This window comes from Chenopodium album, chromosome 24, assembly GCF_948465745.1.
Source record: "Chenopodium album chromosome 24, dcCheAlbu1.1, whole genome shotgun sequence".
In the NCBI taxonomy this organism is placed as follows: domain Eukaryota; kingdom Viridiplantae; phylum Streptophyta; class Magnoliopsida; order Caryophyllales; family Amaranthaceae; genus Chenopodium; species Chenopodium album.
In genome coordinates, this window is record NC_137857.1 from 32,869,848 (window position 1) to 32,893,347 (window position 23,500).

Below are 23,500 nucleotides of genomic sequence, written 5' to 3' on the forward strand. Positions count from 1 at the left end.
ATAGAGCAAGTCTGATACTATCAGTTCGATGTAATAAGTTGCAGTCCAGTATATTGGGTATATGAACCAAATCAACCGACTAACAAATATAGAACTGGTATTTTGTTCATCACCTCTTGGTTTCAGACCTTCAGCACCTGACAAATTTGAAGAAACAGCTCTTTTTATTCTTTCCTACCCTAACCCTTTCCTTATTTAGTTATATATCATATGGATTACTGTTGTAAGCCAAAACTGAGTTTTCCAGGCAAAGATGTTAGATAAACCCTTGATTAAGTACTCTCACAGTCTCACATAATAAATCAATATTCTGTATTTAAAATCACACAAGTTACTGTATCGGTTTGCAGATGTACGCAATTCCTAGGCATTTGGTCCTTCAACAAAGTAATGATTAGATACTCGTAGGGAATGAGCTTTTATTCCAACAAAGGACAATGTATATAATAACAGGATACATAGTATATGAGTAATTGAGATTTTCTTGACTGAAAAGGAGTAAAATTTAAAAACAAGAAAACACTTGAGATCAATTAAAATTTCTTTTCATATAGCAGCTAATTGAATCCTCAATATCAACATTATATGCCCCCTGTCCAAAACATAAACTCAGCATATTAATAGCTTAACATAATGCAAGTCTGATATTCCACTAGATATGTCACAGATTGCTATAGTGCAGGTTCGATATGAATAAGTGCTACCAACATAACAAACAGCACCGTGTTGAACACCACACAGGCTTTTTGTTGCTGTTGGCCTATTGCTTCTTTCACAACGGTGAGAATAGACAAATTCAAGGCTGCTGCAATCCACTGCTCAGTTTTTGGCTTCAGCACCTGAAATGTCAAAGGGATATAAAACATGAGACAGATGATTTATATAGTCTCCATGCAATAGATCTATTTTTAATACAGCTAATATAGTACTTCTCAAACATCATACAACTTGACTCAAACATTATTAAATTTCAAAAACTTACAGCAGCAATTCCCAGCAATCAGCCAATCACCCCAAGGACCTGAGTATTGACCACTAAATTAACCAGTCCAACCATTCAAAAAAAAAAAAAAAAAAAAAAACCAGTCCAAAACTTGAAACATAAACATCAAAAAACAACTCGAGTATTTGAATTGAGTACTCTCGGTAATTTAAGTGAATTTTATTAATGAATAATTCAATAAGATTATAAGAATAAAGCATATTCCCATAAAAGTTGAGCGTTAACATCATTAAATAGTTTATAGTTACTGAATTAGCGCAGTTTCTTTTTACTTAAGACCTACCACAATCCAATTATGAAGAACAATCTTCAACAACAACAGCGGTTTAGAAATAGAAAACACAATGAACTCCACTCAAACTGAGGAACACCTTAAGGTATACCATATCACAGGAGTTACTTCATAAACAAAACTTCTATCCCATTCTTTATGCATTAGTTGTATGCCATTCATTTTGATTGTTTTACTCATTTTTATACATATTATCTATACTATATATTAAAAGGCGTTCCTAATCAAGGATACACGCCACGTGTCACCCCTCTCTTCCACCAAGAGCATGCCACATCACCCAATTAGAAATGTGAATGCCACGTGTCATTTGAAAAAAGTGTTTTTGTCGAGAATCGAACTTGAGTCTATTGAAAAATAAATAAGAAGTCATACCAACTTTCTATCTAATAATATGGTTAACTTATTCTTCTCAAATATATTTAATGTAGACCATGAGAGTCTTTTTATTTGTACTTTTACATGTCAAAATTTTTTTAGACTAAATCTAAGATAAAAATATTTAACACTATTATGTACATACAAAATATTAAAAGTAAAGTTTTATCTACATAAAAATATAATATATGAAAACTATGTTATATTAATTATTAACGTATCTTTCCTCAAAAAAAAAAAAAAAAAAATTATTAACGTATCGACCCGGGGCATCGCCCGGGCTAAACACTAGTTATTACATTAAAAAGTACTCCAAAAGATATTTGGTAATATAGTCTATATACTACGTAACATGTAATGGGGCATGTTTAGTAATACAAACCTATAAGATATTTGGTGCAAATGTGGGACATATACGTGGAATAGAAGATTTAGATTCTATTTTCAGAAACTTGTGCGTACTATCAGTACCTAGAGGGTATTCTAGCTACACTAAAAGTTAGATAAACAAGCATACAGGTCCATTACAATATGTGTTCATTATACAAAACTTGTAAGGTAATCCAAGACCTCAATCTTTTGTTGAAGAAGGTCCTTCACAGCAATGTGCTACCCAAAGATGCAATCACAGGAAAAATATACTTATAGGCTGTAACTATGACATATTACTATATAAATTTTCAGATTTGTGCACATCATTTAATCACGTGATAATAATAAGGGTCATAGAAGATAATTATTGGCCTGGGGCATTGGCTACATAACTCTAAAAATTGTCCAGTTTCCTAGATCTCTTTTCTGCAATTCTGCTACTAGTGGGTGGTCAGCCAGCCATATTTTAAACAAGCTCATATTAGCAAGAAGGAAAGGTCCACGACAATATCAAAGCTCCTCATCAAACACCAAGGAACTGAAAGTTATACACAACTTTAAACCGCAAAACAAACAAGAAGCCAAAACTATGATTATGAAACTGAAATACAGTAACATATATTTGTTGCACATCTTGTGCTTCATGATCTACCAAACTAGTGGCCTTCACAATTGCTCAAAGCTTCCCAGCATATTTAGTCCCAGCTTAAAACAAGCGGCAAGTCCAATCGTTTTATTTTTGTACTTGATAAATAATACAATACCCAATCACAAATTTACAACTCAAGTTCCCAATCACTTAGAAAATATGCAATTAAAACAAAGAGTAGCATTAGCAATTCAGGACACATATTTACAAAATCAGCAGTTTCTAACAGCAGTCAAATCAGAAAGCTCTTAGAGTATTACCTCCATCATCTTGCTTACCACCATTGCTAGCCTGCTCACTCTCTACGCATCCATCACGGCAGCCAAGACAGACAAGGCTCTCCACGTAAGTCACCGCCCCAAAAGTATACTTATGCCCACAAACTAACCCAAACTTAAAAGGCAAACCACCGTCCATTGGAACATCCCTAGTTTTCCCAGTTTTCAATTCCACCCAAAAACAATCCTTCCCTTGCTGCATCAAAACCTCATCACCCCCTTTCGACAACATCAAGATCTTAACCGGCAACAACTCACCGCGAATCTCCTCATGTCGAAAACTCAACAGCTTAGTCCAAGAATCTTTCACCCCATATTCCTTCATCACCCAAACATCAACACAACGCTTAAAGCGGGCCCCATGTTCAACCTGTACAAACAAACATTCCCCTAAAACCCCAGCAGACAAACGAGGGACCTTCAAATTCTTCCCTTCCTCATAATCAGGCAAAGGTAAGACCCTAAATTTCTCTAAACTAAGATCAAATGCAACAATTACATAATCATAAACAAAATCATCCAATTGCCCACGCCATAAAACACCAGTTAAATCAAACACAACAGGATCAGAAGTAGTAGCAATCCAATGCAAAGAATTACATAGGAAATTACCATGGGACTTAGGATGAGAGAGAAAATGAGGAAAGTTCTCAACTTTCTTCCACAAATTTGCCTTCAAACTAAACAACTGAACTTCCCTAGGAGCAAAACCCTCATCTTGCTTGACACTATGCAACTGATCCACCCTTACTATCTTGTAATCATTGCCAATTTTGTCGAACCCGAACCCGAAATCAACCCAATGAGACTCCCTGAACTCTTGGACCCCAAAAGAACCCAGTGGAATCTTCTGGAAAGTTCTAGTGGTAGGATTGAAAAGACCCAGAAAATCAGGGAAATCAGAAATGCAGAGAATGCCATTGCAGGACCCAATAAGGTCAGAATCATGGGTTTTAGGGTGAAATGGAAGAGAAAGGTTGGAAATCGAAGGTGGGTTGGAGGAATCTGGTGCATTAAGGTGCAGGATATGGAGATGATTATGGGGTTTTGGTTGAGAAAGAGAAGCAAGAGAGAGATTGGAGGAGGAAGAGAGAGATTGATTGATGTTATTGAGGATGAATTTTGGATCGTTGATTAAAGAAAGGAAGGATTTTGAGACAGATTTGAAGCGAGCAAGAGGTTTTGGAGGGAGATACAGCAGAATTTGAGTGATTATGTCAATGGGAAGTAAGGATGACTGTTGTTCTTGAAGATGAGCTTGATTTGGGGTTTCCATGGCTGAAATTGGGAGATGATTTTGGGATTTGATGAGGGTTTAAGGGTTTAAGGACAAGAAAAGTAAGATGGGATCATGATGGGACTATGGTCTATGGGAGTGATGGAAGTATGGGAAAGATAAGTGTTCCTATGTGAATAATGGGTTACTCTTAGGAACTTATGGACCATAAAGCAAGTTTAAGACTTGGGGTGACATTATCATTTTGAGTCTTAAGATTTATACTTAAAACTTTTCCCAGTTTTCTTCAAAAATCTCAAACAAGTCTCAAGTTGAGTCTTGAAATTTCAAGACTCAACTTAGGTCCTGTTCTCATTGACTGAACTGAACTGAACTACACTGAACTGAACTGAACTCAGCTGAACTGAACTGAACTGAACTGAAATGAATATTTTATAAGAGAAGGAAATTAGGAGCTGAACTGAACTGAACTGAATTGAGCTGAGCTGAACTGAACTGAACTGAACTGAACTCAACTCAACTGAACTGAACTGAATTTCAACGTAAGAGAACAGACCCTTAATACTTGAGATTGGGACCCACTTCACCCACTTTATTTTTATTTTTATTATCCTTTTTTTTTAAAGACTTTTTTACATATAATATGTCAAATATTTAAGTCTTAGGGCTAAAGTGATAAATTTGTGTAAGTCTTAACAAGAATTTGATGACATCATTTTCAATGGGGACCACCAAAAATGATGTCACATCCAAGTCTTAAGACTTGGGGCTAAACTTGCTCTTATGGTTCTAAGACTTGTATTGTGCCTAAGCGCAAATATTTGGCTGAGTTAGAGCTCAGCCATTGCTGGCTGAGGTCGTGTCCCGCAAATGAACATTTACTAGAAAAAAAAAATGAATATTTACTAGGCTGGCTGAGGTCGTGTCCCGCAAATGAACATTTACTCGAAAAAAAATGAATATTTACTAGAAAATAAATGAACATTTGTTTCTGAACATTGCATAAAATAAAAATGAACATTTATAATATAAGAATAAAATAAAGAGACTATGAAATTGAAAAAACAAGTTATGCACATTTAATATTATATAACTGAACATTTTAGTAGTAAATAACAATAAACCTATGATGTTATTGTTTATTCATCAACATTTTTTAAAATTTCAAGTTAAATACTACTCCCACCGTCCCTAAATTACATTTCTATTTCTAGCATTTATTCCTCACATAATAGAGAGAAGTAAGAATGTAATTTAGGGACAGAGGGAGTACCTCCGTTTTCTTATTATATGCAACAAAGGGGTATTATTTGTGAGACATAAAATATTCATTTGTTGCACATGATAAGAAACGGAGGTAGTACATTGATTTGTTCAATTTTCTTGAATGGATATTATATAATTGAGCTATATGATTTAATACCAATTAAATAAATCAATAATATGTTTTTTTTAATAATGAACAAAATGCTAATGTCTAACATTATTAATGATAGTGTTTATTAAACATCCTTTATTATAAAACGAACATTTTATACAACTGATGAACAAACACAAATGTTGTACTTCGTATTAATTAAAAAGTAAAATGAACATTTATTTTTATAAGAATGAACATCATACGGCAGAAAATGAACATTTATTTTATAAGAATGAACATCATAGTGCATGAAAATAAACATTTGATTATTGAAAAATACAAAGTTATTGTAAAATAGGTTTAGTTAGAATCATTTTTATTACACTAAATGTTCAATTTGGCGGTGACCTCAGCTAATGTTGGCTAAGTTCGACCTCAGCCATTAACTGGTACCTAAGTTTGCAGGGTTAAAATATTTTTTGACGAGGGAGTCCAAGTTAATATGATAAACAAAAATCGTTTATTTAATGACATTTTTATAAATAAATTAATAAAATATCTCAATTAACATGTTAGTTTTGTAAATAAATCACCATTTTTTTATACACAACATAAATCACCATTTGTGGGATACATTTAGAACCTGTTCTGATTTACTGAGCTGAACAGAACTGATTGGAGCTGAATTGAATTGAATAGAGCTGAACTAAATATCTTATGAGAGAAGGGAATTAGGAGTTATACCGTACATAACTGACATGATTGGTGAAATGAACTGATTAGAGCTAAAGTGGACTGCAATTAAGTTGAAAAGAACAGGTCTTTAATACACGTTGTCGACTTATTTACTGAAATACCACTAGACAGACACTTTTTCTGTGTCATGAAGATCAACTTGTATTTTTCTCGGTTACGACTTATTTTAAACTAAGGTAAATGTGTGAGATGTAAAAATTTAGAAATAAGAAACTACGGGTACTTAGGGCCTGTTCTCTTACGTTGAAATTCAGTTCAGTTCAGTTCAGTTCAGTTCAGCTCCTAATTTCCTTCTCTTATAAAATATTAATTTCAGTTCAGTTCAGTTCAGCTGAATTAAGTTCAGTTCAGTATCCCAATTGTTGGTCATTCGTAAAAGGCAATTAAAAAATCCCATAATTAAATAAAACCCTTTAATCATACGGGCTTGTAACATAATGACGCGGATTAAGTCCAGGGAGACTAGGGAGCTGAGTCATCGGTGAATTGGTCTCTGCCATGTAAGCTCGACGCATCAGCACCCAAAAAAATTGATCAAATTCACTCTTTTTCCTATTTTACTCAATTCCATCACTCCAATTACAATTCCCCAATTCTCTTAAACCCTAACTTATACACTTCTCGGTTCTCAATTCTAGGGTTATCAATCTTCAATTTTTTTTTTCCATCATTCTTGATTCTCAATCCCAATTTCTCGAATGATAATCATCAATCATCATCATCGTCGTCGTTTTGGTCCTTCAATTTGCTGAATTTTGCATTTCAATGTCATCCGTCGGTACAACTCCGACAAACCAGCCCTTTCAATCTGATCGTCCTCCTTTGAAGCGCAAACTGGAAGATTACGATTCTCCCGTCTCTCAATTTTGCAAGAATTCGAATACAAATACGAATTCGAATACCAATTGCAAGGAAAAAGCCGCAATTCATGATGATCACCTTGAATATGGATTACCTAAGGGTAATAATTTTTTCTTCCGAGGCGAATCGAGTGGGATTAACTGCGATTTGATGGGGTCGCATCAGCTGCAATTCTTTGTCAAATTGATTTCTGGTGGAACTTCCCTTATTTTGCGCGCGAATTTGGATGATACAGTTAAAATCGTGCACGAGAAAATCCAGAATGTTACGGGGATACCGAGTTCGGTGCAAAGATTAGTTTATCGAGGTAAGCAGTTGCAGTGGGAGCAGACATTGAAGCAGTGCAACGTTCAGAATGATTCAGTGCTTCAGATGGTGGGACGAATGCGGAGCGCCAAGCATCCTCAAGCTTGGGTGGTAATTGGCGGTATGATTCATGATATTCGTAGTAGTTATAGAAATGTTGATACGGATTATGTTACTTATTATACTAATAAAATTAAGAGTCAGTTGAAGGGTTTTATGACCCTTTCACTTGATAATAGATATAACCTTGTTAATAATGGTAAGAAAGGAGATGTTCGTAAAATTAAAGGAACGAATAATGGTGATGATGATGATGAGGAGGAGGAGGAGAGTTATGCCGATGATTTTAATAATAGGAGCATTGATAAGTGTGATTATTGTGAGATTTTTATGACTTCTTGTGCTCCTCAGAGTTTAGTCATGCTTTATGCGTCGAAAGAGAGGGCGAATCAGGAGTGTGCGGAGGAATGTATCAGGTCATTTGTGAATTTCATCAAGAGTTTGAAAGGGACTGGGAGTGAGAGAGCTTATTGTGCTAAGACGGTGTTGGTGTTCTGTGAATTGCTTAGGAAGCTGGCGACGGAAGATGACTTGCTGTATATACATTGCAGGAGCACTCTTGGGTCAATGCTGGTGAACGTTGTGGTGACGAATGTATTCAAGGAAGTGTATGGTAATGATGGGTCTGAAGAGTTGTATGGGATCCCTATTGGATCTGTGTTTCCTCTCTTGAAGGAAGTAGGGGAAAGGTTGGTGAAGGACTTAAAGCTGAATGTTGTATCAGATTCAAGCCTTGGGCCTTTGCATCGAGATGTGATCGATTTCTCTAATTTTCTGCAACCTGTGTTAACTTTTATTGAAAGAGAACGACCATATCGGGCTAAGGGAGAAATCAACCATTTTGATGATCTTCTCAATAATCTTTTCAATGATCTACACTGTTGGATTGACAAATGTCTTAAAAAAGTGGAACTTTGCTTAAATGTGAAGGGAAAAAAGTTTGTGGAAGCTAATCTACTTGGGTGGTCTCAGTATCTTGCTATTTTAAAGGAGTTGCATAGTATTTCTCTACTAAACCCAGAATCAGAAGGCCATTTATGGACCACACTGAGACAAAGTAAGACAGCACTGTGTGGCCTTATTGTTAGGTATGCCAAGCGTGTTGATGACCATAGCTGGCTTCTTAAGCATAAGGATGACCTGGATTTTCAATCAAGGAGGCATTTAGTATCGTTACTGTTCCCGGAGGTGAGAGAAGATTATGATGAATTGCTCGAGATGTTGATTGACAGGTCCAATTTGCTGGCTGAATCATTTGAGTATATATCTACTGCAATCCCGTCTACACTGCAGGCTGGTCTCTTTATGGAATTCAAAAATGAAGAAGCTACAGGTCCTGGGGTTTTAAGGGAGTGGTTTTGCTTAGTATGCCAAGCAATTTTTGATCCAGAAAAAGCTCTTTTTGCTTCTTGCCCTTTGGACCGTCGAAGGTTCTTCCCTAGTAAAGGCAAGTGTTTGTAGTCTCTTGTGCAATTTGGAATTAAAAAAAATTCTGCTTAGCTCATATGCTCTACTCCCGTTTTCACTTGTAAACAATGACCACCATAAATTGAATTTGATAGCAATGGTGCCTGACATTGTCTCCATAAAGAGACTGTCTTTGATTTCATCAGTTGAGTTAGCACAAGGAAACTTGTCTTAAAACTCTAGCAAATTTATGTCACATTGATTGATTGCACACTAAGTTCATATTGCATCAGTGTATAAATGTTGTCCATCACTGTATATCTTTGTGGTGGAGTGTTGCATCTGCCTGAGTGAAGTCTGACAGAGAGAGTCCCTGTTTCTTGTGTTAATATTTCCTTTTTCATACGCCTCACTGATGATCGATTATCTATGCTTGAAACACCCAACTTTTTATGTATTTTCTACTATTTGACACATTGAAATTTCTTCTCATTTGGTCTGAATTGTGAAGATGTAGGGTAGTAAGGGACTAAGGGTTTAAATACGTGTGTGAATGACATAGTGTTTCACCATGTCCTCTCATCATTAGGTATCCTTGTGTGCTGAGTAGCTAAGTAAGGCTCTGTTTTTATTGGATATAAAATTTTACCCTGGAAAATAGTTTGCATAAGTAGGAAATTTATAATGTAAATGTGTTTTCCATCCTGTTAAAACCTTTGTCCCTTATTTTGGAAGATATCCAAAATTTCATTCCTTGACCAATGCTCGCTCACCCTTTCTTATATTCTCCTAATAACTGAGTTAAATCTGAGGATTACATCAGCTGCCTCCGGAGGATTTTTCTAGCAAACAACAACATCCGATGTGTGCTGTTTGTGCAACTCTTTTGATTTAGTTTAGAGCATATCTGTTGGTGGAGATAGTGGATTCTTGCAGAATTCTGATGTTGGTGAATGGAGTGAAGGAGTTGGATGTTGACATTGATGTCATATGGGAGGGGGGTGGCTTTTGGTTTTAGTGTCCCCCCCCCCCCCCTTCCTCTCTCTTTTTTCTGATTTTATAAATGAAAGAATAACCTTTTCAATTTATATAGTTATCTAAAATTGGTTGTATACTGGAAAGTATTTTAGAAGTTTTGTCTGGAAAACAGAGTTGGTCTTTGCAGCCTCCTCAAAAGTAACTGTTGAGGAAAGCAGTGAAGTAATGGTGGGGGTTGAGGACTAAACTAGAGGAATGAAAGTATTCAATATAGATATTGAGGCAAGAGACTAGGAGAGGGAACTTCCTTTTGCACGTGTCATTAGTGTGAATCATTTTTTTTACTCAAGTAGCTCACCTCCATATTGTTAGCATCTTAGAGATAATCTTAACACAATATATGTAAACTTAAGGTTTTTAATCATAGCATGCATATAAAATATTAAGTCAATACTACTCTGTAATGTATCCCTACTTAAAGGTATCATTTTCCAGCACATATGGAGTTCTTGCTCAATGTTTGATAAATTAATGCGTTGAGCTTGGTTTCTTTGTTTCGATGTGTTAAGCCTGTTTATTGTGTTACTCCTTACTGTTTATGCAAATTATGCTTGCCTTACTTTAGGTGGGGAAAAAAATTGTTTTCTTATGTTTTTCAAATCTTTTCTAGTACCTCTTTTTTGGGGCAAGCCATAATATAAATCTGATATATATTCTCAACTATTCTTTTTATTTATCGTGCAGCATCGAAGGTACATCCTCTCCATCTTCGATACTTCCAATTTTCAGGGCGGGTAATTGCTTTGGCTCTGAAGCATAAAATTCAAGTTGGTGTTGTTCTGGATCGTGCCTTTTTCTTGCAACTGGCAGGAAGACAAGTTTCCATCGAAGATATACGGGACACAGATCCTTGCATCTATAGTAGCTCCAAACAAATATTGGAGATGGATGCTGATTTTGTGGATTCTGATGGTTTAGGGCTAACATTTAGTATTGATATTGAAGAGCTGGGGAAAAGGAATGTTGTAGAACTCTGTCCTGGAGGAAAAGACATTTCTGTGAACAGCAAGAACAGGAAGGACTATGTTGACCTTATTGTTCAGCATCACTTTGTATCATCTATTTCTGAACAAGTATCTTGTTTTGCTCAAGGTTTTGCTGACATTCTTTCTGAAGCAAATCTACGTGAAACCTTTTTTAAAAGCTTGGAGCTGGAAGATCTTGATTGGATGTTACATGGAAGTGAAAGTGAGATATGTGTTGAAGATTGGAAGTCACATACTGATTATTATGGCTATAAAAAATCTGATCCTCAGATAAAATGGTTTTGGGAGGTATGTAGTAGAATTGTATACTGATTATTATTACTTCTTACTGTGTTATTTTTCTTCTTTACATATATAAACGATTTAGTTATTGTATGTGTGAGACTTCTCTTCCACCCCCCCCCCCCCCCCAACCCCCACCCCACCTTAATGTCCTTCTTGGGGTGGAGGGCGGAAGGGTGTCAATGGGAGATCGATTGAGGTTATATTATGTATGTGTTAAATATGATAGGCTTAGACAAGTTCCTAATTAAAGCACATTATTTTGATAATGCTGCGAATATCTTCTCCGAACAGTTTGGGAACCAGAGTAGCTTTCACCCATCGCTAACCCCCTTTTCTCTCCCCGTTCTTTGTTTTCCGGCATATGCCCTGCTAAATGTATAAGACATGTCTGGAGTTTTTGATAATCTTTTGGCGATTTGCAGATGTAAGGAAATAAAGTTCCAAGCATTGATAATCTTTTGGCAATATGTAGATGTCAGGAAATAAAGTTATCAAGAAATAAAGAAAATGGGAAATTCTGATGGTAAAGATTTTGGATAAATTGTGGAAGATTAAGGTTGAAAAAAAATAAATAGAATCTTGTTCTAGTCTATTGATTAAGATTTTGGATTTGTATGTACGAATGTTTTATTTGATTCATAAATTGCTAACATTCAAGTATTATGAAGTTTCTTCACCCTTTCTAGATGCAATTTGATCAAGTGTTACACAATTTATATGCTGTCTATTGAAGTACTAATTAACTCTGTAAATCTTTTCAGGTGGTTGGACAATTTAACGCTGAGCAGAAAAAGACTCTTCTTTTCTTCTGGACATCAATTAAGTACCTTCCTATTGAGGGTTTCCGTGGTCTTTCATCTCGACTGTGCATCTACAAATCCTTGGATTCCCAAAATTGTTTGCCCTCATCTCATACATGCTTTTTTCGAATTTGTATCCCACCGTATCCATCAAAGACTGTCATGCGACAACGCCTCCTTTTGATCACCCAAGAACATATAGGTTGCAGCTTTGGCACTTGGTGACAGGTGATTTTGATGACATCAGCTAGATTTTGGGGTGGGATCTGCACATAAATGAAGACTTTGGCTTAGAATTTGTACATATTTCTTAGAGCAAGTTTAGGGTGCAAGCTTGTGCCACAGAATTGGTGCTCTTGCTTTGACAAAGTATGGTAATACTCAGTATGAACATTTACCTGCAAACTATTTATGTAAAAAGTTCACTCAGATAAAGATTTGCCGCTCTGAAACTTCTCTGGCTGTTTTATTGTAACGCCCAGTTGTACAGCATTTTCATGAATGAATTAAAAGTTGGAATATTCAACCTGAAATAAAAGTTTTGAATGATGGGACTTTTCTAGCTTGTCTAGTGTATGAGTTGGAATTCATAGTGTTTATTTTTTTGGTGTGATTGTAGGAGTGTCTTGTATGAACTATTGTGAGGTGATCTCAACTTAAACATAGAAGTATTGTTAAAATACCACTACTTGGGTAAGGGCATGTATAAAATTGGTCTTTATTGATCCTGCTTGTGGTGGGTTGCAGATCGGAGGTTGGTGGTTGTTATGTTCGTCTTTCCTTCATCATTATACTTATGATGGTTCAGGGGCACTTTGATTTGTTGTTTCCCTGGTTTTTAGCTTTCTTTTCGGATAGTCTTTGTTTCCTTGAAACCTTATTTTGACATTCTGCTCACTCTCATCATCAGAACATTGAAAAAACTCTGAATAGTCGCAAAATTCAGGAGGACTCAGGCTGCCTGACTGAGGTGAAGTTTCAACAAAGCCTTAAAATTTGTATTTCGACCTTCATTTGGTTCTTTTCTATCTTCTTCATCATGAAGCTTTCTTTTTTCAGTATTCGATGAATGTTTTAGTTTTAAATTACATTCGTAAATTAAATCTGCTCGAGACTTTAGTTTGCCTTAAAAAAAGTTATCAAAACCTTCATAACAGAGTTACCCAGTGATAAACAAAAACATAAATTAATTTCTGAATGAGAATGTATCACAGGTAACCTCAAAATTATAGTTATAATAATATCATTATTATTTCATTACCAAAGCCAATACAATATCAAACTCTCAAATTCCTGCTCTTTGGGTTGTAAACTTTGTACCCAGCATTCATAAGCAAGGGCACATCATAACCCAATAGCTTTGATGTGTATATATATAATGATCTTCAAAAAACCCAACCAAAGCTTTTACCTCAATATAAATTAAAATAATAAATATTAATAGCAATGGTAATACTAGTAAGTAAATAAAATTCTTGTAAAAAAAAAAACTGATCAACCCCAAATGCAACCCTAAGATATATTTAGAGAAAAAAGACCATCTTAAACACCCTTTTGATCAAGTTTACTCTTCAGACTTTTCAACTGGAACCTCAGTGCTGGTGGTCTCCTCTGCTGCAGCTGCTGCTGGTGCTTCAGCGGGTTTCTCTTCCTCGACGTTGCTAGCTTCTTCAGCTGCTGGTGCTTCAGTGGCCTCGGTGGGGGTCACTTCGCTGGTCTCTTCAACTGCAGCCTTCTCTTCTTCAGCTGGTGGGGCAGCTTCTTCTTCCTTCTTCTCTACTTCTGCCTCTGCCTCTGCCTTTACCTCTGCCTCGGCTTCCTTTTCTGGCTCGGCTGCTACTGCTGGAGCTTCGGTTTCTGCTGGGACTTCAGCAGCTTCCTCAACGGTTTCAGCAGCAACTTCTGCTGGTGCTTCCTCAGAAGGTAGTGCCTCAGTTGCAGCTACTGGTGCTTCTACAACTTCCGCGGTTTCTGTGGTTGGGGCCTCAGTCTTGATCACCTCAACTGGTGCAGGTGCCTGAACCTCAGGCAATGTAGTGCTTGCTGCAACCTGTGCGCAGGAGAAAACAACACCGAAATTAAATCTTTAAGCTGGAAATTGTCCTCATACCAAAACTAGCAAAATCCATCTTATACTACCTCCGTTTATAATTATTTGCACCAAATGGGTATTATTTGTGAGATACAAAATATTTTTTTATTGCAAATAATAAGAAACAGAGGTAGTAGAATGTCAAGCATATCGATAATTGATTCATCAAAAAAATCTCAATGTTCATATAAAATTAATCTTTACACACAATCCTCTTTATAGTGCATGTATTAAATCACTTATCATAGAATTATAGAAATGGTTAACACTTATTATCAAAAGAATTCAAACAAAGAACTTATAAAACCTTTGACCAAAAACTCATCTTATTGAATGATCAAGCATGTATGGGTTGATATAAAAGCAATGATCAATCACAAAAACAGATCTTTAAAACTTGTGTATATATATAACTCCTCATCGCATTTTTATACTCATTTGTTTATATTTATCTTAATATAATAATATTATTGTTAGCACTTGTATCATTGTACGTGCTTAAGGAGGATGATTAAACCAAACATAGTTAATTTGATGAAATCTTATTAATCTGAATGAGATGATCCAACAATATAATTCAAATGATCAAGCAGAAAGATGACGATCAACATGAAATTTCTTAGCTTACATCAGATCTGTCTGATTTATATATATTGTATTGATCATCATTAAAACATATCATATCGTGTTAGTTTGTAATGTAAAAACCAAGTACACAAAAAGAAGAAAATTTTTGAAAAACTTTGAACATTTCCTAAGATAAAATCATTAAAATTAAGAGTTGTGTACCACTAATGAATTTCTAGTGATCAAACGAGATCAGAATTGCTAGAAATACCATGCATAAAAAAAATCGAGTAAATATAGGCACATAACAGTTTTAAACCAGTATGTAACACCCTAATAATAACGTTCAAGGTTGTTTAAATGCAAACGAAAACAATGTTTGTACAAATTTAACACAACAAAAGAACGAAAATTTTCGTTGTGAAGCACAAAAAAGATGTAGGAGATGTACCTCAGTGGCCATTTGTAGGAAAAGAAAATAGATATGGAATGAACAAAAATAGGGAAATAAAATGAGAGCAAAGAATATTGATAAGCTTAGAAGAATATGAAAATGAATTGATGAGGTGATGAAATGTAAGAGAGGAGTATATATAGGAGTATTAACAGCAATGTTAATGCATAGATTAATTAAAATTAGAGGGAGGTGAGCTAAGAGATGTGGGGTCACTGCTGGAAAAGAAAGATTCTTAGCAAATTGACACCTCAAATCACTGACATTTGCAATTGGCCATTTAGCTTGTCTAGTTGTTATTGTATTTTCTCCTTCTATCAAGTTTTATGGAATATATTTATTTTTATTTTCTTTTTCTCTAAACAAAATTAATGATTTTTAATTAAAAAAACAAAAATAAATAGCTGTGAAGTTATAGTCTCTCTTTTTTGACATGGAGGTGGGAGGAGTGGAGGATAGTGGTGTCAATTCGGATGTCCCGGTTGGGTTTCATAAGGTCAAGTTGAGTTGGGGCAATTTTAAACTTGAGTCATACTTCGTATTAAATTAAAAAACTGTGTCTGTATAAGTCAAAATCTAAATCGGATATCTTTTAAGTCAGATTGGGTGTGGTTTTGACACCTCTAGTACTGCTAGTGGAGAATTGAAGATCATATCATTTCTATCTAGGTAAATCTAACATCCTTTTCTTAAAATGTGGGGTTGGCCTAAGTGTAACCAATTAGGCATGTAATTGGTAGGCTTATTAGGTTTTCATGTCCTTGAATAATTTCCACTTTGTTTTTATTTAGTCTTTTTACATTTTCTCAACGGGAATAAAAATAACAAAACCTAAGGTTTAATGTACAATATATGATGCATGTTACAATGACACATCTCTATGTTCTATTTATCTTCATTTCGTTATATAAATTGTCAGGAATGTGTAGTGATGTAGACGAGTTACAATTAACTACTAAAGCATCATTGATGTTTTTTTTTTTCTTTTCTCTCAAATCAATTATTCTATTTATTTTAAAACTAAGGCCCACTTCTTTAGAGCTGCTTTGCTCTGCTCTACTCTGCTTCAATCTGCTCTACTCTGCTATGCCCTGCTCTGCTTAAAATAGTACTTAAAAATAGCTGCTTCAATCTGCTCTACTCTGCCCTGCTCTTCTTTGCTCTGCTCTACTCTGCTAAAATCTGCTTTGCTCTACTCTGCTCTGTCCAGAAGCTCAAAAGAACAGGGCCTTAATTATATTTTAACACGCATGCATCATATATTAGCATAAGATGAAAATTGCTTAATAATTCTTCTTTTTAAATAATCCATTAAAATATTCAAAATAGATGAGTATTAGTCTAAAGTTATCATGTATGTATGAACATGTATAGAAAATAGATCGATCGTAAGCTTGTGGTGTAATTGTATGAACATGTTTGATGAATCAAACAAAATATACTACTATATGATGCTTTAATTTGTTTGAATTCTCTATTACTCTCTACATCTACTATTTATATTTGATTTAAGAGCAAATTTAATTAATCATGTACGATTTGTTAGAATTATTGGAAAGCTAGAGTTGCTTGCAATATGGGTGCCTGTTGCATGCACATGTTATACAGAATCTTTCACATACACTTGCATGACACAATCAATGTTTTAGGGGTAGCAAACAATGTTGGTACATGTACGAAATCACAGATCCTTAACATTATTAGGTGACCAAATATTCTTCATTAATTCTCATAAAGAAGTGATTTAACTAATTAAAGAAAACTAGTGTGTGGCTCGTTGCTAGTTTGCACTTGTTGGTTTTGAGTTTAAGTCTTGCTATAAACATTTTTTAGTTGCCAAATTCAATCATTACATAATGGAAACAACTAGTATAATAAAACACCAATTAACCTATCTAAGTTAACTATATATTTGTTGGATAAAAAAACACAATTAATAAATGGCTAAGATGGTTTTTGTAACTTAAGACTTGTTGGTCTTGAGTTCAAGTCTTGTTATAAGTATTTTTTAGATGCAAACCTAATACATGTTGACATGTTGTGACTTGTGAAGGTGACATGTCATGTTTGTAGTGACATGTGGCACATATTGCTGACATGTCGAACTTAAGAAAGGTGACACGTGAAACATATTTTGTTTTAGAAACGCTTATAGATATAGATTTGTTTAAGAAAGATTAAACTAGCGCGCTCGTATGACATTACACGTATAATATAACCTCTTCATTTGAGTGAGATGATAGTTACGTACAAATTTAATCAATCTAGTATAATGTAATTAATCAACTCCGCTTATAAGATTAAGGCTTTAATTGATTGGTTGATAGTTTACGTAGAAACTACACAATAGCTGTAGCGTTTGCATACATACTACTCCATATCACAAATTCACAATACTCAGGTATTGATAAAAGTATAATAGTAGTGTCAATCACAAACAATTACCATTTTGAAAGTTTGCTATTTATATCACCTTAACATGCGACAACATTATTTCAAACATCTTTGAAATACTTACGAGTAATATTTTGTATATGAGTGTTATTTTAACCTAGACAAGATTAAGTACATAAGATGAATACTGATTAACATCATTAACGGCTAAAATTTTGTTTACTGAGAGTATTAAAGGTCGAAGTCATTTACAAGCTGTCTTGATGATCACTTTCCAAAAGACCAATTGCAATGAAGAAAGAAGCAAATTAAACAGCTTAAACTCTGTCGGCCGGTGCTCAAGGTGGGACCAAAAGAATCAACAAATGGTACATAATTAAGATGGAGGACCCCGGACAATTACGCTTAATTTTATTAATAAAACTTTAGAGTATATATATTATTTTAAAATTATAAGAAAAATATATGATATATGTACAACGAAATGTATAAGGTAAAAGTAGAAACTTCAAGCATGAATCAAACGAACATTAATATCTGAGTAATATATGCTACAGATGTTAGTACTATAGCAACATCAAATCATCAATTAGGCCCTGTTCAGCAAAAAATAATATTAAGTAAAAATAATTTTAGTTCAGTGAAAATATGTCCAGTTCGGTAAAATTAAATTCATTTCAGTAAAAATAATTTCAGTTTAGTAAAATTCAGTTTTCTTAAAGAAGAATTATAATAGAAAATCAGTAAAAATAATTTTAGTTCAGCAAAAATAATTTCAGTAAAATTAATTTAAGTTCAGTAACAATAATTTAGGTTCAGCAAATATAATTTTGTTTCGGTAAAAATAGTTTCAGTTCAGCAAAAATAAGGTGAAGAGAACGAAACCTTAGACATACTTTCAATTATGAAAGTGGTAGAATCAAGTACACTGGATAAATGGTTTAAACTCATGATTAACCTGTCTTGTTGAATCTTAAATATTTTAAACTAATGGTTAAAACCCATGATAAATTCTCCATTAGTCTACATCTAGTCATATTCTACCTATTCTATCACTTATTACTTGTAACAGAAAACTATAAATTAACAAAGAAAATAAGTGTACATTTTGGACAAAACACTCAAAATGTATATTCCTCAAGAGCTATCATCAATCAATAGATTTTATCATTTTAGACTTTAGGAACCGCCCTTTCCTAAGTTGCTAATTGTGGGACCCATGATCCAATCTGTTTCCTAATCAGCACACTTATGATCTGATTTGCCACGTCAGATCCTATTCAGTTTTTTCTTGCTTTCTCCCTAACTAAATTATAGCCTTACCCACCATCAATTTAATCTTTGAACTAAATGAACGGCCACCAAAATTCCACATTTAATGGAGATGATTTTTTTTTAGGTTTTGTTAACATGTAATTAGGTTAATTTTATTAGGAGCTCTAACCAATTTTGTACGTCTCATTCGTGGTTGTTTTTCCATCTATATCTACATATTGAAGGAAAGTCTTGGATGTACTTGAGTTGTTCATAGTAGTGAAGTAACAATAAGTGATTGGATGCTAATCGAATCTGATATTGTTATACCGACGAGTGAATATAATCTTTCTATAAATAGTTGAAGTTTTCAGGGATATATGGGACTATTATGGACTAAAGGTTCCTGTCAAAAAAAAAAAAAAATTATGGACTTAAGGTTAGAAGAGAACATAATACGAGTATATATATGATTCATCACATGCAATTATCTTAAATGTTAGTTGATTTACTTTTTTCTATTAAGATAAGCCGCAAGCTAGGGATTATAAATTACAAATTGCAAATGTAAGAAATAGGAATTAAATCTAAATCTTATCGAACCCAAATCCTTGATTCTTACTATTAGGCAATGACTTCATTGATATTGGTGCGGGCGTAGTATAAAATCATAGTGTGTTTATTAACGTTCATGGAGTTTGATCATATTGAAGATCTCAAAGCATACATATATCGTGAACTAGGGAGTAATAATTTTGATGGCAACCAAATGATGCATCATAAAATTATTTATGTCACCCACTAATATACTATAAGCTAAGGTACGTACTCTCCCAACTTTGTACTAAAAGAACACCTAAATTAATTTTCGCTTTCTAATTTACCACTCATGCCCAACTGTCTAAGCTTAGGTATATTGATCTGTAAAGTCATATATCCCAAAAGTTTAGGGGCGGTGAAAGATGGACCCACATAAAAAGGTATAACCCCATACAAAGTTACAAACCCTATTAAAAAGCCATTATGATTGAAGCCACTAAGGAATCAAAAACAGGATTATAACATAATTTCAGATTAACCTTAATCAACACGAATATATAACAATCAAAACACATGAGAGTTGCACTATTAAATGTCATTATATGTTTCAATTAGAATATAATTAAGTACAGGTTAATTAGGAGATTTTGTTAGGTAGAATCCTTGTAATTAAGGATTCAGACACGTACAAATCAGTTTTGTTTTGTGGTTATTAAATAATGTACGTAGTATATAATTATGTATATGAAGAATTAGTACAATATGTGAGTTGCAAATCTTGCAATGTATCTTTCAATGGAGCCAAAGATTGATTATTAGCAATAATAATAATAAAGAAAAGAATAATATGGGTTACATTGATATGGACATGCATTATGTATATGGAGATAAACTAATTGTCTTTGGCTCGCAAATATAATGGTGGAGGTATATGCACAGTATTTAATGTGCATACGTGGAATATTCAGTAAACCAATTTTTAAAAAACTTGAAGACTAATAACTTCAATAAATTCTTTTTGTAAAAAGTACAATATCAATTTAAAAATATAATTAAGTTATATAATCCGTATCACGGTAGATTATGAGAGATTCTTACATGCACTTGAGGATTTTATTTTTTTTTTGTTGATATTTGTTATTTCTTATTTTGATTATTGCTCATTTCATGCAAGCAATAATCATTATAAAAATAAAAATTTAAAAAAAAAAATTCCTTTTAAATGAACCCAAATGTATGTAAGAATTTATAGTTAAGATCTCCGATTGTGAGAAGTTGACAAGTTGTATCAAGTGTTTATAAATATGCATAACTTTATCTAATACTTATCTGAAAATTGTGGGTGCACGTAACATGGACATTTCTCTTTAATTTACGTAAGGAATTTAATAAATGATTTTGACAAGAGCTCAAAACAATATACATCCATATTGCAAACTTTGTTTTCTTTCCATTTCGACATTTTTACTATATCTGAACCAAAATAATTGAAATAGTTTCTCTCTTGTACAATGATATATTTTTGGTGGTATAATTAATTTACTAATACATAAAACAAATATTATAAGTGTAGTTGTTGTTGGATTAATTTGATTTTATGTTTTATCGTGTAGGTTCACAATAATATTAACTTTTTGTAAATAGATTATTAAATACATTAATGGTCAAATTTTTTGCGATGATTATGTTAAAAGTCAAATTGTTACCAGCAATTTTTGGTATATATATAAATATATTTAAAAAAAAAAAATCTATAAAGCATTTAGTTATTCATAGAATTGAATCGTGATCCAAATCGAAGTCAATAGGTAATGAAACTTGATACGTTAAACAACTACTAATTATTTAAACAACGTAAAAATAAAATTAGTCAAGTAATCAGATAATAAGATCGAGCTAGTTCTGGTCAAAAAACATGCATATATAACGACATGGCATGTGTGAGCGTTACAAACCTTTAACCTAAGACGCCATATTTCGTATGGCGTTTATGTTTGGTCGATCATTGATGGAACTTTATGTTATTGTTGTGCCATATATATACTCTCATGTTCCGATTCAAATGTGTTATTAATTTGCCCCCACAAAATTTAATAATTTGATAAGATATGGAACCCATGATGTTTGTTAATGGGACCCTACCCTAGTCAAGGACAGCTAGGTTTATATATACAGTTGCCATGTAATATAAGATGTGTAAACTTTCTAAAAATAATAAATTATATGGAAGACTAATAAGGACCATTCCAACTATATAATCTTTTTTTTTTTTTTTGAAAGAAATTCCAACTATATAATCTTAGATTAATATTATCAAATTAGAACTTAAAAAAGTTATTTTTTTTTTGGGTTTTTAATACTATAATTAGTAATGTTGAGGGCCACTCATCCACTTGAATAATTGATGTACGAGAGAACTTCACAACTAATGGTGGGCTTTAAGGGATTAATTTTTGTGGTGATAATTCTTCAATATTTCAATAAACGTTATTCATTATTTTTTTTATTTGGTGAAAATAAACGTTATTCATTATTTGCTCTTGATTTATTGATTATTCACAATGAGTATGATATATAATCTTTTTTTTATATAGGTTTTCAAGATAAGTTATTTCCAGTATTATTCTTAATTAATTTATTAATTGTTATTAGAGTAACTAATATTGTAATATGTATAGCTAGTGATTCTAAGTTTTTCAACTTGACCTCCTTTTTTTTTTTTTTTTTTTTTTTTTTTTTTTTTTTTTTGAAGGGGGGGGGAGATTTCAACTTGACCTCCTAGTCCTTTTCTTTGTGACAAAATCTTAATTTTGAGGTAATGAGGGATGATCTTAGTTTAGTACGGGTAATTATTAGGCAACTAAAAAAATAATAAACACAAATTATTTAAAAAAAATAAAACCGTCCGACATTGAATTGGAAAGAGTCTCATACAGAGTATAATTAAGCATGAATGCATGAAAAATTTTAATTATGGGTTCATAATCATAGGTAGACATGGTCCATGAGGTATGATGACCTTAATAGTATTTTCTACAATTGACCTTTTAAAAAGTTCCAAGAGGTACATTTGAGATTTCAAACGTACGTAGTATTTGTATAATTAACCATGTAGAACCTCTAGGTGGTAGACTACTCCCAAGTTTCAAGAGATTTCTTTAGTTATAACATCCAATTTTAGGTTAAATGGTATAGAAACTTCTTTATAGTTTTGTGGCATATATAGTACAACCTTTCTCTTTTACAACTTCATGGTATATACATTAATCCACCATTGGTCCGAGGAATAGTAATAATTGTCCAAGAAAGTGGGAATTTGATAATTACCATTTAAATAAAGTGGGAATACGTGGCATTACTTGAGTTTAGTTAGTCAAATTATATCCTGTATCATTCTAAGTTTCTCCGAAAACATCCCAACTAAATCATCAAATTAATTAAAGACACTCTTTTACTTTATACCTCAAAAGCTAACAGATGGGCATGCTTGTCTCAAACTTTTATTCAAAACCTATTTCAATTATTATGTCTTGAATAAACTCATTCATTCACAATTTTATGATTATTATAATTGAAATTAGGGATATATATAGGAAATTAGGAGTGTAATTAATGATAATGTTACAATCTCATGAAAAATTCACCTAAAATTTTCAAGCTAAAGATAACTAGTAATTTATGATTGAATAATGAAAAAGGAAAGATAAATTAATTTGTAAGATTGTCAAGCTACTTAGCGTATTTCAAAGTAATTTAGGATTTATTTGATTTGGTACATCCATATATAATATCCTATCATCTTCTCTATCTAAAGATAACATCCTTTTGCATGTAACCTTAATGCATCTATAGAAATACTTTGGTGTCCTATATCCATGGAAACTCATATTAGAATGTTTCGTAATAGTAAATGCGAGTACTACATAATAAACTTAATTACTCCGTATAATTATCTAGAAATATAGAGTAGAATTTTAATCAAGCAATCTTCAAAAGTTATCAGAATCTTCTCGCTACATGTAATCGTCTTGTTTCTCTCTTGGATGAGTACAATTTAGATTCTTTTTTAAAATAGGCAATTACAATTTACAAGTCTTTGTCACTTCAAAAAAAATGCAACTCTTTTTGTCC

At 33.3% G+C, this 23,500-nt stretch overlaps 3 protein-coding genes across 3 annotated transcripts; 1 reads left to right on the plus strand and 2 right to left on the minus strand.

The window, feature by feature from the left end:
* Positions 1–438: 438 nt before the first annotated feature.
* On the minus strand, positions 439–4,330 carry LOC145612133 (F-box protein CPR1-like). The gene is made up of 2 exons (XM_081667505.1): positions 2,955–4,330; positions 439–839 (listed from the first exon to the last, which is right to left on the minus strand). Exons 1-2 carry the CDS (start codon positions 4,246–4,248, stop codon positions 820–822), a joined length of 1,314 nt encoding a protein of 437 aa, XP_081523631.1. The 5' UTR covers positions 4,249–4,330; the 3' UTR covers positions 439–819.
* Positions 4,331–6,862: 2,532 nt separating this feature from the next.
* Positions 6,863–12,543, plus strand: LOC145611223 (E3 ubiquitin-protein ligase UPL5-like). Its single transcript, XM_081666523.1, has 3 exons — positions 6,863–8,999; positions 10,682–11,271; positions 12,030–12,543. The coding sequence occupies exons 1-3, from the start codon at positions 7,091–7,093 to the stop codon at positions 12,291–12,293; spliced, it is 2,763 nt and encodes a 920-aa protein (XP_081522649.1). The 5' UTR covers positions 6,863–7,090; the 3' UTR covers positions 12,294–12,543.
* A 740-nt stretch (positions 12,544–13,283) lies between these two features.
* On the minus strand, positions 13,284–15,334 carry LOC145611798 (uncharacterized). Its single transcript, XM_081667164.1, has 2 exons — positions 15,179–15,334; positions 13,284–14,118 (listed from the first exon to the last, which is right to left on the minus strand). The coding sequence occupies exons 1-2, from the start codon at positions 15,188–15,190 to the stop codon at positions 13,633–13,635; spliced, it is 498 nt and encodes a 165-aa protein (XP_081523290.1). The 5' UTR covers positions 15,191–15,334; the 3' UTR covers positions 13,284–13,632.
* Positions 15,335–23,500: the final 8,166 nt, after the last annotated feature.